The sequence below is a fragment of the Gymnodraco acuticeps genome, unplaced genomic scaffold (assembly GCF_902827175.1).
Source record: "Gymnodraco acuticeps unplaced genomic scaffold, fGymAcu1.1, whole genome shotgun sequence".
In the NCBI taxonomy this organism is placed as follows: Eukaryota; Metazoa; Chordata; class Actinopteri; order Perciformes; family Bathydraconidae; genus Gymnodraco; species Gymnodraco acuticeps.
Genome location: NW_022991897.1, coordinates 12,239 through 25,373, shown reverse-complemented (window position 1 = coordinate 25,373; position 13,135 = coordinate 12,239). Strand labels below are relative to the sequence as shown.

The 13,135-nt window shown below is 40.0% G+C and overlaps 1 protein-coding gene across 2 annotated transcripts; it reads right to left on the bottom strand.

Moving 5' to 3' along the window:
- Positions 1 to 634: 634 nt before the first annotated feature.
- eif3k (eukaryotic translation initiation factor 3, subunit K) lies at positions 635 to 12,816 on the bottom strand. 2 transcript variants are annotated; one of them, XM_034200092.1, is made up of 8 exons: positions 12,540 to 12,816; positions 11,521 to 11,619; positions 11,200 to 11,320; positions 9,759 to 9,836; positions 7,577 to 7,643; positions 7,379 to 7,456; positions 1,553 to 1,678; positions 635 to 766 (listed from the first exon to the last, which is right to left on the bottom strand). In XM_034200092.1, the coding sequence occupies exons 1-8, from the start codon at positions 12,599 to 12,601 to the stop codon at positions 735 to 737; spliced, it is 663 nt and encodes a 220-aa protein (XP_034055983.1). In that variant the 5' UTR covers positions 12,602 to 12,816; the 3' UTR covers positions 635 to 734. The 2 variants fall into 2 exon arrangements, with proteins under 2 accessions (XP_034055983.1, XP_034055984.1); XM_034200093.1 differs by having other exon boundaries at positions 9,759 to 9,833.
- Between the last annotated feature and the right edge of the window lie 319 nt (positions 12,817 to 13,135).

Here is a 13,135-nt window from a genome sequence, read left to right as displayed (position 1 = left end):
GTTCAGCGCTCAGTATCTTGCTGCCATCAGCCTCGTGCCTCACCGGAAGTCGTTTCGAGGAGGGGACATTTGAGTATTGAGAAGCCTCTGTGGTGTCCGTAGGCTTGCCCTCACTGTCAGAGATATAGCTCAAATACTTCCAAATGTCGCTTCTGGCGTCTTTTTTGTCAACAAGCCGAGAAGCAGCGGCAGTTGCACTCCCACTCGCAGCCATGCTTCTCGTGCTCTTCTCACATGCTCTGGCAGCTAGCGCGTGCACGAGAGAGGGGAGGCCTTTAGAGCGTGCTTGAGAGGGGAGGGACTGCAGGTGGAAGCAGAGTGCTGAACACACACGGCTCTTATTAAAACGGCGCTTTCTCACCGGAGTACTTTCCCCCGTCATTCTTAAAGTACCGATACTAATGAAACGGAGGAATCGTAACGTTTTTAACGGCAGGGTATCGCGGTACCTTTCAAGTATCGGTACACCACTACACCCTGATATGTTTTTGATAAAAATGGCTGTCAATTGTCACTTGTGCTGGGAACATTTCCACAGCCAGAAGTTAACAAGATGTGATTAACTGATTGGTATCGAAGTGATAGATGTAAAGGTTTCAGAAAGGCAAAAAGAGCAGCAGACACAGAGACAGGCTGTAAATGATAAATTACTTTTATTGAGAAAAGAGTGATTATGAAAACAATGACCTGGTTGAATCTGTCTTGCCTTATGTGTGTGTGTATGCGTGTGTACATCACTGAGATGTGGCCATGATGCTCGATACACCTGTGAGAAGAAATACAGGGAGATAAGTGGAGAAAAACAGAAAAAAAAGGAGAAAAGAGAAAGAATGTCAAACGTACAGTCACTTATCAGCACAAGACTAAAGGATGCCCTTAATGTAAAATATGAAACATGCTGATTAATGTATCTGGATATCTATGGATCTTTGGGATGTCTCGTTAAGAAAAACCCATCACAATTACTTTTATCTGTATGCACTGCGCTTATTCTTTTTACATCATACCTTTACATTAATTATATTATATACATAAACTTTTTCATATTCCTTGATTGATATTTTGCACATTCCTGCACAAACTGTACAGCTGTTTCATTTGAAAACAGTATTGGAAGTATTTTTCATTGTGAAAGGTTTCATTTAGTTTCCATAATTTGTGAGAGCTTAAAATGAAAAACCAAAATGCTTGTCAGTTTAAAATAAAATGAACTATTTTTTAGATTCAGAGAGACCTTTACTGATATTGACCAAACAATTCTGTGCACATGCAATTCTATGGTGATATGTTGATTCATTTTGAAAAGTAGAAGGTCCGTAACTGTCTACTGTTTCATCAGGATATAAGATCTAGCCTCTATAATCTCTCAAAACTACACAAACATGCAAAATGCAAATGAGGTGTGTTCATTTACTCTCAGGAAATCTAGGTGAATTAGACACGGGGAGACAGAAACACCAAGACACATGTAAACCTAATCGTGTCACCAACTGTGCTTAAATGTCTAGTTTATTCCCCTCATTTCCTCATCAGTTTGAACGGCAGGACTCACTCTCAAAGTCGATCTTTTCCACAATGTTCTTGGGCTTCACGCTCTCCTCCTGGTTGAAGATGAAGATCTGTCCTTCCTCGTCCTCTGTCCAGCCGTACTTATTCATCCACACCTTCACCTGTGTGTCTGTAACAACAGACAAGACCACCGTTAAGGCTAATTAGAGAATGTTGTATATTAAGATATGACAGTCATGAATATTATTATACAAGATAAACCAGGGATGCAAACTTATCAGGTATGGAAAAGGTGACAAGGACCCGAGCCCCCGACCCCACGGAATATCGGCTTTAAAATGAGGAATAACAGAGGATTTTAGCAGTCAAAACAACTAAAGCAGCAGGTAATAATAACAGAAACGCCAAAGAGTCACATCTAATAGAAATATATAAAAGCATTTATTTTAATTGTGTAGCATTCAGTTTATAATTTTGGCAGCACTGTTGAGCATTTTGAAAATGTATTTTCATGCCTCTGTGCAAGGCTTAGTCTTTCTATCTGTATAGCCACTGGTGTAAAGTAACTAAGTTCATAAACTCAAGTACTACTTGGGTACAATTTTGAAATACTTGTACTTTATTTAAGTATTTCAATGTTTTGCTACTTTGTTCTTCTTCTCCTCTACAGTTCAGAGGTAAATGGTGTACTTTTGCTCCACTACATGTATCTAATACCTTTAGTTACTTCACAGATGTGGATGAATGATGTGAAATCTAATCAAGTGTTAAATCAGACTTTAGTTCCACCTGGAGTAAATCCACCAGCTACCCTGCAGTATACAAAGTCATTCAAACTAGCTGCACCTTTACCAGCTTTGAGAACACTTTCATGATCAATCATTATAAAACATATCATATATATTATTCTGAAATGGACCAATCTGCACAACGACTACTTTTACTGTCGCTACTTTCACTATATTTTGATGATAATACTTTTGTACTTTTACTTGAGGAACATTTTTTATTGCAGAATTGTTCCTACATTCTGGTACTTCTACTTTTACTCAAGTACAAGACCTGAGTACTTCTACTTTTACTCAAGTACAAGACCTGAGTACTTCTACTTTTACTCAAGTACAAGATCTGAGTAATTCTACTTTTACTCAAGTACAAGATCTATACTTATACCAACTCCGTTTATAGCCTATGAAAACGAAGGCTAAAGCTAACGTTAGCAGATAGTGACAATGTATGCTAGTTACCGATAATAACGATAACGATAATATTGCGACAGAAAAACTTTTCAGTGCACATCACGCTCTGCCGCTCTGCTCTGAACACCTGAACGGCCCGTTCTAACAGCTGTTCACCAGCGGTCGAGTCTGTGCCACAGTGACTCCGGACCACACAGTTAATATTAACGAACGCACCTGTAGCTGCTGAAGCTAGACCCTCATACCGGAGCAGCAGAGCCTTATTATACATCGATGAGCAGAGCCGACAGGCAGGAAGACTCGAGCTTCATTATAATATATAAAAAAAGAACACCATGCGTGTCATGATGGCACATAACGGCTCGCGGCCGCAGATTACTCCGGGTCCCAGACATCCCCCCCCCCATACCCCACAAATATTTTTATTGCAGATCTACATGAATCACACAAACGACCTATTTTGGATTCAAAACGGCGAATTTCGCCGAAAGGTGACAAGTTTGCATCCCTGTAAACATTTATTAAATAAATTAGCCATAAATTAAATTAGCCATACTTTAAAAAGGTAGTGTTTGAAATCAGTGGCCTACGTGCGCAGTAGCCTACTCACAGTCTTGATAGTGGTTTTCTTACATTTATTTACTAGGGGTGTAACGGTTCACAAACATTTCGGTTCGGTACGTACCTCGGTTTTTAGGTCACGGTTCGGTACGGTACGTTTTCAGTACAGCAGAAAAAATTATCACAAAACATAAAATATATATATTTTTTTTAATTATTATTAAACTGTGAATAATGTATTCACTCAAATAAATACAAAATATAATAAAACAAACTTTAAGGTGCAGCATTTCGATTAACTGAAATAATCTGTATTTGAACTGTACTAGCACCTAAGCAGCCAGCTTGACATTATGACTTGCTTGTCATTGTATTTTCATGTTTTTTTAAAGAAAGATTAACTTGTCCACATTGCTTGCTGAAAGGGCAGATCTGCTGGCACTAACAATGTCTCCTGCTGTGGAGAACACCCTCTCTAGGGACAGAGGTAGCAGATACAGCCAGGTAGCGCTTTGCTAACATGGCAACATAAGGATATTTGGCGTTTGTAATAGCTTTGGCTCGGTCTGAACTTTTTGCGAGTGGTGGAGGCTTACATGCTAGTGGGAGTTGGGTTTGCACTTCAGTCTTTTTTCTTTTGGTACCGGTGATATTCACGTTCGGGTGATGCCTTTACAAATGAGTGTGCAAGTTTGATGTATTGCCAGCCGCGTAACCAATGTTAGTTGAACAATGCCGACAAACAGCTTTGGTTCGGTCCACCTGTCTTTGTCCGTCATCCTTGTACGTAACTGCGAAACCAAAATGTTCCCAAACCGGAGACTTCAATGACGCTGGAGGATTTTCGAGCTCAACTTTATCTGCGTTCGCCAGTTCCTCAAATTACTGACTAAATTTGAATGCATCCCTGTGACCAGCTCTCATAGTATGCCTCTCGTCCAATGAAATGACTTGGTCGCTCTATGACGCGTTGAACCCAATGTGAGCAAATTACTCTGAACGCTGCGACGCAGCACCTGAGATTACTTCCAAAAAGTTGTTCACGTTCTCAATTTTTTACGTTTAACGTTATATTCGTTCGGTACACATGTGTACGTATACCGTTACACCCCTATTATTTATCACACTGGTATTTGAAGGACTTCATCTATCTGATATTCACAGGGATAACATGGATCAGACATGTCTGTCATTATGGCCAGACCATAATAAGCGGATGGTTGACAATGCTTTACAAATCACTTTTAACTTGACCAGGATCTAGTCTTGACAGGTACATGAAATCCTCCTGCCAAAAGCAATAACCCTCTAAACCAGGGGTGCCCAACCAGTCGATCGCGATCAAGGTTGATCGCGGGGAGATTCCCAGTCGATCGCGAGATGTGTCTAAAAATAGAACAACAATATTCAGTTTTATCGTTAATGTCCTATAACATAATCTTCCTGTGCCAGAATAATGCACTTGAACGCATCAAAGCTTTGTGATTGGCCGGCGTGACACCATGTTTCGGGGCCTGGCTGGTGGGCAGTGGGCATAGTTTGCTGACGTTGTCCGTGTCAACAGGAGTGACAGTCCGCACACACATAAGACCGCAATTATGGCAGAAGCAAAAAAGCCCAAAATATATACATTTCACTCCGAGTGGGAGGATGATTATTTTTGTATCTATTGCAATTCAAAGTCCATCTGTCTCATCTGCAATGCGAGCGTGGCTTTATCGAAGAAGGGTAATTTAGGAGCGGCATTTCAAAACAGTGCACAAACGCTACGAGACGGAATCCCCTCCTAATTCTGCCCTACGCTCCCAAAAGGGGAGGGGCCTGAAAGGACAGCTAAATGCACAGCAGTCCATTTTCACCAGGCCCAACAACAAGAGCAAGGCTGCTACCATAGCATCTTATCGTGTCAGTCACGTTCTTGCGAAACACATGAAGTCTTTCAAAGACGGCGAAGTTGTGAAAGAAGCATTCCTGGAGGCTGCCGACACGCTTTTTGGGGACAGTAAAAATAACAGAAGCATTTCAACAGGTTTTTGATATAATAAAAACTCAAGTTAGATACCGTTATTAATCTGCTGTAAGTTTTAGTTTGTTTGAACTTATTCATTATAATTATTGTACAAAATGGTATAAGAATGCAAACATTAAGATCTGTTCTGTTTAAATTGATTATAGTCTATTATCAATTCAGGTTAAGAAACTAGTGTTGCTTGCATCCTATTTTAAAAAAGGCATTTATTTTTATACTCTACTAAAATGCAACAAAAAAAGGGTTTTATTCTATTAATGTTGTATTTTTTATTGCACTGTTGCAGCAGATTCCTGTGTAGCTTCAGATCTGAGTTTTCTTATTAGTAAGCCTAATTTATACTTTTGTAGCAACACTATTTTATATAATGGCAAAGAAAGGGTTCAGAGTCTTTTCTTTTTTCCCTGTGTCATATGTGGCAGCACTGTTCAATGTTTCTTGAAAGCATTACCCACTGTAGTATGTGACGTGTGAATAAACTCCAACTCTGTTTCAACAACACTGTTGTGTAACTTCAGTTAAATACTTGTATGTGTTAGGGATGCCAGTGATTATTCGATTATTCGTTAGTCTCCATAATCGAATATTATTTTCAAAAATCGATTTTATTTATATATTTTTTTATTATTATTTATGTTTTTTTTTTTTTCTGGCTTAGTTTCAACCAAAATATAGACTAATGCTAATAATAGTAATAGTATTAATAATTGTAAATGGCCATTGGTCACACCACCCGTTTGTTTTACTGTAAACTTGGAGGAAGCCTGCGTGCAGAGCAGACTGCTGCTGCAGCACGCTACACACCGACCCCGCCCCCCCTCTCCCTCACACGTGCGACTAAAGATGAACAAAGCGGCAGGTAAAAAGAGTTCCTCCTCGTGGAACTACTTCGAACTTACATGTCCAAAGGAAGTTAAATGCAAGCTCTACGAAAAGACGTTGGTCTATCACAGCTCAACAATGCGTTTTGAGTGCATCCATTTGAAGATGTGCGATGCGCGCACAATTTATTTTTCAGGCTACAGCCTGTATTAATAATAGCATTGCAATAAATAAATTGCTATAATAATATTTATTGCAATGCTGCTATTATTAATACAAGCTGTAGCCTGTATTTAATAATGGCAGCATTGCAATAAATACATTGTACATAGCGCATCTCCAAATAAAGGCAATGGCAGGCACTTTAGAAAATAACAAAAAATAAACCAACATCATGTACTGTTAAACATGTTCCAGTAAAGAAAACAACGGAATTCCTTTTGTCTGAGTTTTTTTTTCTTTCTCTCCCGCGGGGAATAATCGATTATTATTCGCCAGGGCTGCCGAATAATCGATTTTGATCATGGTCAGTTTCTGGCAACCCTAGTATGTGTGTAGATTAGAAAGAGGTAAGATAAAGGATCTTCAGTATTTTATGAAGTATTAATCGTACAAAGGTCCGTTTTATACAAGTAGAAGTGTGTATTTACCTGGTAGTCAGTAATGGCTACGTCTCTCTCTATTTGGACTGGTAGATCTCGGCAGACTGGCAACTTTAAAAGTAGCTCTCGGTTCAAAAAAGGTTGGGCACCCCTGCTGTACACCCTCATCTCTGGCTGGCAGAAGACTTCAGTTTCTCCCTTTCTATTATCATGAACAATTTGCACATACTGTACTTACATATTGTACTCACACTACCTCACTGGATATGGTTTACATTTCAGAAAAAGCTACTGTGCACTGTCTTCATTTGTAGTTATGTATAAAGTACACTATGTTTATGTTTCTGCATGTCATAGATTAGAGAGTATTTTAATGTATTCTGTATATGTTATAGTGTGTATTCTTAGATACTCTTTTTTTTCTGTGAATATTTTTTGCTTTCAATGTTTATTCTATTTTACCTTTTTTTAAAGAAAATTTATAATTCTTGTACAATGACTGTCAACAATACTGCTGTGACAAAACTATTTCTCAACTTGGGATAAAGTGTATATTTATCTTAAAAAGGTAAGTAAAAATCCATATAAAACTTAACTAGAATGTTCCAACTCTAACTTTATGATGATTGGCAGGTTTTATGATTCTATCTTCTTACCCAGCGGGTCTCCCAGCATCTCCGCCAGTAGCCGGTGCTCGATGGTCTGGTAGGTGATGCCCACAACATGGCAGATGACTGTAAAGGATGATCAGTTTAAGTTTAACAAGAATCTTTTCAGTTTAGGTCCCGTTATCTTCCACTAACATTTCATATTGACTGTAAGAACCTTATTTCAGAGTCAGTTGATGTACTCACACTTGCGAACAGAGTCCTCGAAACCAGTAATGCCGTCAATGAGCTCTCTGTTCTCCTCGAGACTTGTCTGTCAGGAAACATGGAGGGGGGGGGGGGGGGGGGGGGGGGGGAACAATGACGTTTCAGAACAAGGATGGCAGAGATGTTATGATGGATGAGTCAGCATTATGAAGCCAGGTCTATTTCTGTTCCTTTGTTTATCCAAGGTACGTACTGCATTCAGTTAAAACAGTGCACATGAGCGTTTCCCTATGGTTTAAATGAATTAACACTAAATGTCTGTTTTTTCAGCAAGAGGACTGTTTTTTTACTTGCTAACTTACCAATTATTATCGATAATTGTGCAAAGTAGAGAATCTTTTAACATAATATTGACATTTCGTCTAGCATTAACCTTGTGACAAGGTTAATGCTAATCAAGTGTGTATAATCATGATGTTGTCTGTCTGGGCGTCTTCTAGGGGTGTTGAAATTAATCGTTTCTACGATGCATCGTGATGCGGACGTGGACGATTCTGCATCGACAGAACATAATCGATTATAGCATAGTAACGTTGCTTACTGATCTTCCGGCCGCGGCTGGACAATAACGTTATTTTTCTTCTTATTTTTCTGTCACACGAATATCAAATCGGTCGATGACGCAGAGATCAGGGAACAGACGTCACAGCGACTCCAAACACGGAGCAGTCTGCTTTATCCACCAACACAAGAACACCAGTCCAGAACCAACAGCAGAAGGACCCGCTCTGAATCAGTCCGTGTCGCTGCGGCTCAGACACACAGGGGTTTATGTTTTAAAGAAATACTGGCGTTACAATCATGTCAGGTTTTTGGTGGATTTAGTTAAGTATTGGATTGCAGAGTATGAATGTCCTCTTGCTATTTTCAGACGATACGTGTGTAAAGTTTGTGAAGGCAGGAGGAAAGCTTCCGCGATCACCGTCTCCTCTCTGCTGCTCCAAACCCTGCCCTGAAAATAATGAGTGACAGGCTGATAGTGACTGTTAGGGAATAATTTGCCTAGGTATTCAACCTTTGACACAGTTCATCATTTTCTCCTCTCACTGTCTCCTTTCCCATCTCTCTTAAGGAGGGGCAGCTTGGGCGCATTGTTGTTGCCAGTCTATGACAGAGCACAAGCCGCCATGAGGTAATTTACTATTCAGGGACGAAGGTTCCCTGGCGCACAATCTTTTCTATGGACGAGAGCTCTAGTTAGATTCAGGGTCCATAATTGTTTAGTCTCACTGATGAAGAATGTTGATTATTACACTCCGAACTAGATAAAACCTCGAGCTACAGAAAGAGTTCTTCAGAATTGGTTTGGCAACCGCTGTGTCAACTCGTGACACACCACCTGTCTTGCCAACTCTCTGGCCGTAACTCCAAATAAACCATCAGTGTTTGACATCAAAGCTCCTGCTCATCCCGTGTCTCCTTCATGAGTCGGTGACTCCCACTGCATTGCTACACAGAAGTTTCCTCCACAGTAACCTGATAGAAACGTTATTCACTTAATCACTGATTGAGACATGATGAAGCTAACTTAATCTCCTACAATCATGGGATTTATGTAACAGTAAGACAGAGAATGTAAGTGTGCACCCACATGCAGTATTTTAGTTTTATATGCTGTTGTAAATACTCCTGTTGTCTGCTGTGTTCAGACTCAAGTCCTGTGTGTGATGCCACATTCAGGACCTTCAGTGTCTTTTTTTTTAACAGAAGGCCGTTGCTAGAAGCTGCAGCTAGACTGCAGAAGCATTATTTTATGTATTAGTGAGGATGGAACAATTTCACACACAGATGTAGGGAGGCTAGAGCTATGCAATTGGTTTCCAATTTAATGTCAAGACATTTATGTTATTGATTTCTGACACACTTTCTAAATAATAAAAAGGGAGTTCATATTTATCTTACTGCATGTATTCATTGATGAAAAATAAGCCATGCACAGTAATGTAGAAAATTGAGGCTGCAACGCATTGGTATGCATCGTGATATCGAATCGAAGACAGGGTAATCGTAATCTAATCGTGAGACCAGTGAAGATGCACAGCCCTAGTGTCTTCATACTGTTTCACTTCAAGTCTTAACACCAAGTTTTAACTTAAAATGAGTTTTTGATATCAAGCATTCCGACTGCTTGAAACGTGTGTGTATGTGGTGTGTGTGTTACCCAGAAGCTCTGGAAGTGGCAGGTCTCCAGCAGGTTCCCCAGGTACAGGATCTGTCTGATGGGACGCTCCTCTTGCTGCGACACTGTAGTCAAGGAACTGGCTTCCGGCAAATAGACAGAGCCCCCAACCCACCCGCCAACCCTACACAGTGACACTGCTAATAATTATATACATTACTTTATTTTACGTTAGAATGCTAACTTTTGGTGAATTTAGGAGAAATCTACAGACGCAAATAGAAAAACTATAGTAAAATAAGCACCTAAATGTGTATTTTGTACGTTTTCCTTCCAAAAGCCTGATAGAAAACATGTTATAGAATCAAAATAGCACAAAATCTCAAAATTGACCAGTGCATGAAAAACAATGTTTTTGCCTGCCGTGTCTCGCCTTAACTACAGGAATTAAATCACCAAAACATATCAAGACTACACATAAGATAAAGGATATTTCACCCACTGGTTAAACACTGACACGCACATAATAAAGTCATGTATAGTCCAATCAACTCGATAATTGTGATGCATTTATTTTAAGCAGAGCGATTTCGCCGCTGCATAGTATATCATTTACTACTGCACCGTACTGTAGGGATGCTCTGATCAATCGGTCACCAATTGAGATCGGCCAATACTCACTCTCTACCGATCGATCAGTGCTCTCTAAACATGCCGATCGCGAGAGCCAATTGCATGACGTAAAATACATGACACTTTTCTCTGTGTGCGGCAAAACAAGCTCGCCAAAATGGCTTCACCGGTCTGGCAGTATTTCAAGGTGTCCGAAAAAGACAGTAAAATTGCGGAATATGCAACGTGTGTGTGAAGCAGAAATCCTGCAGCTCCGCCCGCTGAGACGGACCGGTGAGCGGAGCGAAACACACAAGAGTTAGACCTACTTAGCTATTTGATCTACCTCTGGAACAAGCTAAACTAGTTATTATAAATATATGTATTCTTCACTGTCGGGTCACTCATTACTGGATCAGAGAGCTGCATGAGATACTGACAGGCTGTCGGGAGGGGGAGAGAGAGAGAGAGAGAGGGGGAGGGGGGAGAGAGAGAGAGAGAGAGAGAGAGAGAGAGAGAGAGAGAGAGAGAGAGAGAGAGAGAGAGAGAGAGAGAGAGAGATTAATGTAAACTTGAATAATGTACATCATTTGAATGTAATAATTAAGTTGATTGTTGTTTGTGGAAGCTCCAGTGAATGAGCATTAACTGAGATTTAAACATCACTTTAAATGGAAGATTTAAAGTGATGTTTAAATCTTCCATTTAAGCCCCGCCCACTCGATCGGATGATACTGATTCCGGCGATCGGCCCCAAAATTGGCGATCGGAGCATCCCTAGTACTGTGTTGACCAAAATAATGGTTTGATTGATGATGATTTTTGACCTAGTCAGACGGCATCAGATAAAGAAACGGCACCAAAAGGATACGTGTATTTGGTCGATCATACACTTGCAGAGCGTGAAGTCGGTGTGTGGCAGGTTGGTCAGAGCCTTGAGCAAAATCTGAGAGGTTACCGTAACCTGGAAGTAGGCTGGGTTGAACTGGTACCTGCGGAGGAAAACATTTGTTTACTGCACCATAGCTTGGGAAGCCCATTCTTTTTTCTGATCAGTTTGAAACAAAAATTCGTTTTAGAATGTTAATGTTACTATTTTAATCCAACTGAACCACACGCGCACAAGGTAAAACATCCAAGCTAACGTTATTAGCCAGTATTTGAATAGTGGCTGCCTGTCTGTGTAACTTACAGCTTGAGGACAGCCAGGTTGGCCTCCAGGTCGTAGGCGTTCTCTTTAGCTTGTGTCTCTACATAGCGCTCCAGCGTAGGAAGGTTTTCTGGGTTGTACCTGTGAGGAGAGACACCAGCATTAACTAGGAATCAGTGTGGATGACTCGGTGCTTCTATGATGTGGATATACACTGCAGATTATACATTTGTGGCACATAGTTATGGATGGTTATACATGGTTAAATTATTTGCAATGCAGTGATTGTAATATGTATTTGAAAAAGCCAGTGTATCTTAAGTGTTTTACAGCTGAATTTCTCTGCTAAACTGTATTCCTCACTTGACTTTTTCTATTTATTGGGCTTATATTTGTGTCTATGATGTTAACCAAAGTCCTTTGGCTTATTTCAGGATGTTGGCATTCCTTAAGGAACTTTTCATTTATTTCAGCTTTATTAAAAGACAGGGTCATAGGAAGTATTATCCAGGTAAGCCTCTATTTGTCAGGTGTTGTTTTGAAGTGGAGTCATCAACATTAAGCAGGTAACATCTGTCACTTTTTGTTTACTTGCAGCCCTAATATAATTGTATATACAAACTTCATATATAGTAAAGCATTGTATGGAAACATGTTGCACAATTAATAGTTCTACTTTCATACATGATAATAATAGCATATTTTAGGAATGTAATGTTAAAAATGCAGGACATTTACTTTTATTGGAGTAATTTCCCATATGGTATACTATTAAACGTTACTGAAGTAAAATATCTATTTCACTATTTATTTCATGACTATGGGGAAGATGTTTTCATGGTGGTCGAGCAGAGCTTCGTCATACCAGTCTACATAATACAGTGTTGGCATAAGACAGATATAAAATCAAAGTTTCATTTTATAAACTGCACACAATTATTTGTGAGGATGCTTTGTGTAACAGACTTAACTTCGCATAGCTTAGCTTAAAACATTAGCAAACAGGCTAAGTTAGCGTTAGCCTAGCTAGGTTATCAATACGTTAGGAGCCCCATCCTTACCTATCGATACCTCGTAGGAGCTTTCCCACGTTCGCCCTCATCTGATCGAAAGACGACGACATTTGGTCCAAACTTTGACAGCAAACTTTAGGGTGAAAACCGAATGAAATCCGCACGTGGGCCGCGTATCAGAAAGCACCAGGCGGAGGGGAAAAGACTCGGAACGGAAAGAGCGATGCACACAGGCGGACCGGAAAGAATACGGACCTGCACAATCGAAGGACCGCTGTCTTCTTCTTCTTCTTCTTCTCCTTGTTTACCGGCAGCTTTCATCCTTAGTGGTGCACTACTGCCTTCTAAAGTTCACTCCTGCTCCTTCGGGAGCAATATGCATTATTTTATAGGATAATGGGCTTTCACTCCAATACATGTTTCGATCTATTGCATGCCACCCTAAATTGATTGTTGTGACTCAACAAATTAATTCACCTTTGACAGCTTTGTAAATAATGTGTATCAACTGATTTTGGAGATCTCACAGTAATGTGCTGTTCCAATGTATTTGTTCTGTTTTTTACATGTTCTTCTGTTCAGCCCCTGTTGACTTAAGATCTGACAAAGATAAGAGAATAAATGATGTGATATGATGTGAGGAG

Coding starts and splice junctions, on each gene's coding strand:
- eif3k (XM_034200092.1), bottom strand. CDS start 12,601: ATGTCGTCGTCTTTCGATCAGATGAGGGCGAACGTGGGAAAGCTCCTA. Junction 7,644..9,758: donor GCCACTTCCAGAGCTTCTGG/GTAACACACACA, acceptor GTTTCCTGACAG/ACAAGTCTCGAGGAGAACAG. Junction 7,457..7,576: donor CGAGGACTCTGTTCGCAAGT/GTGAGTACATCA, acceptor CATCCTTTACAG/TCATCTGCCATGTTGTGGGC.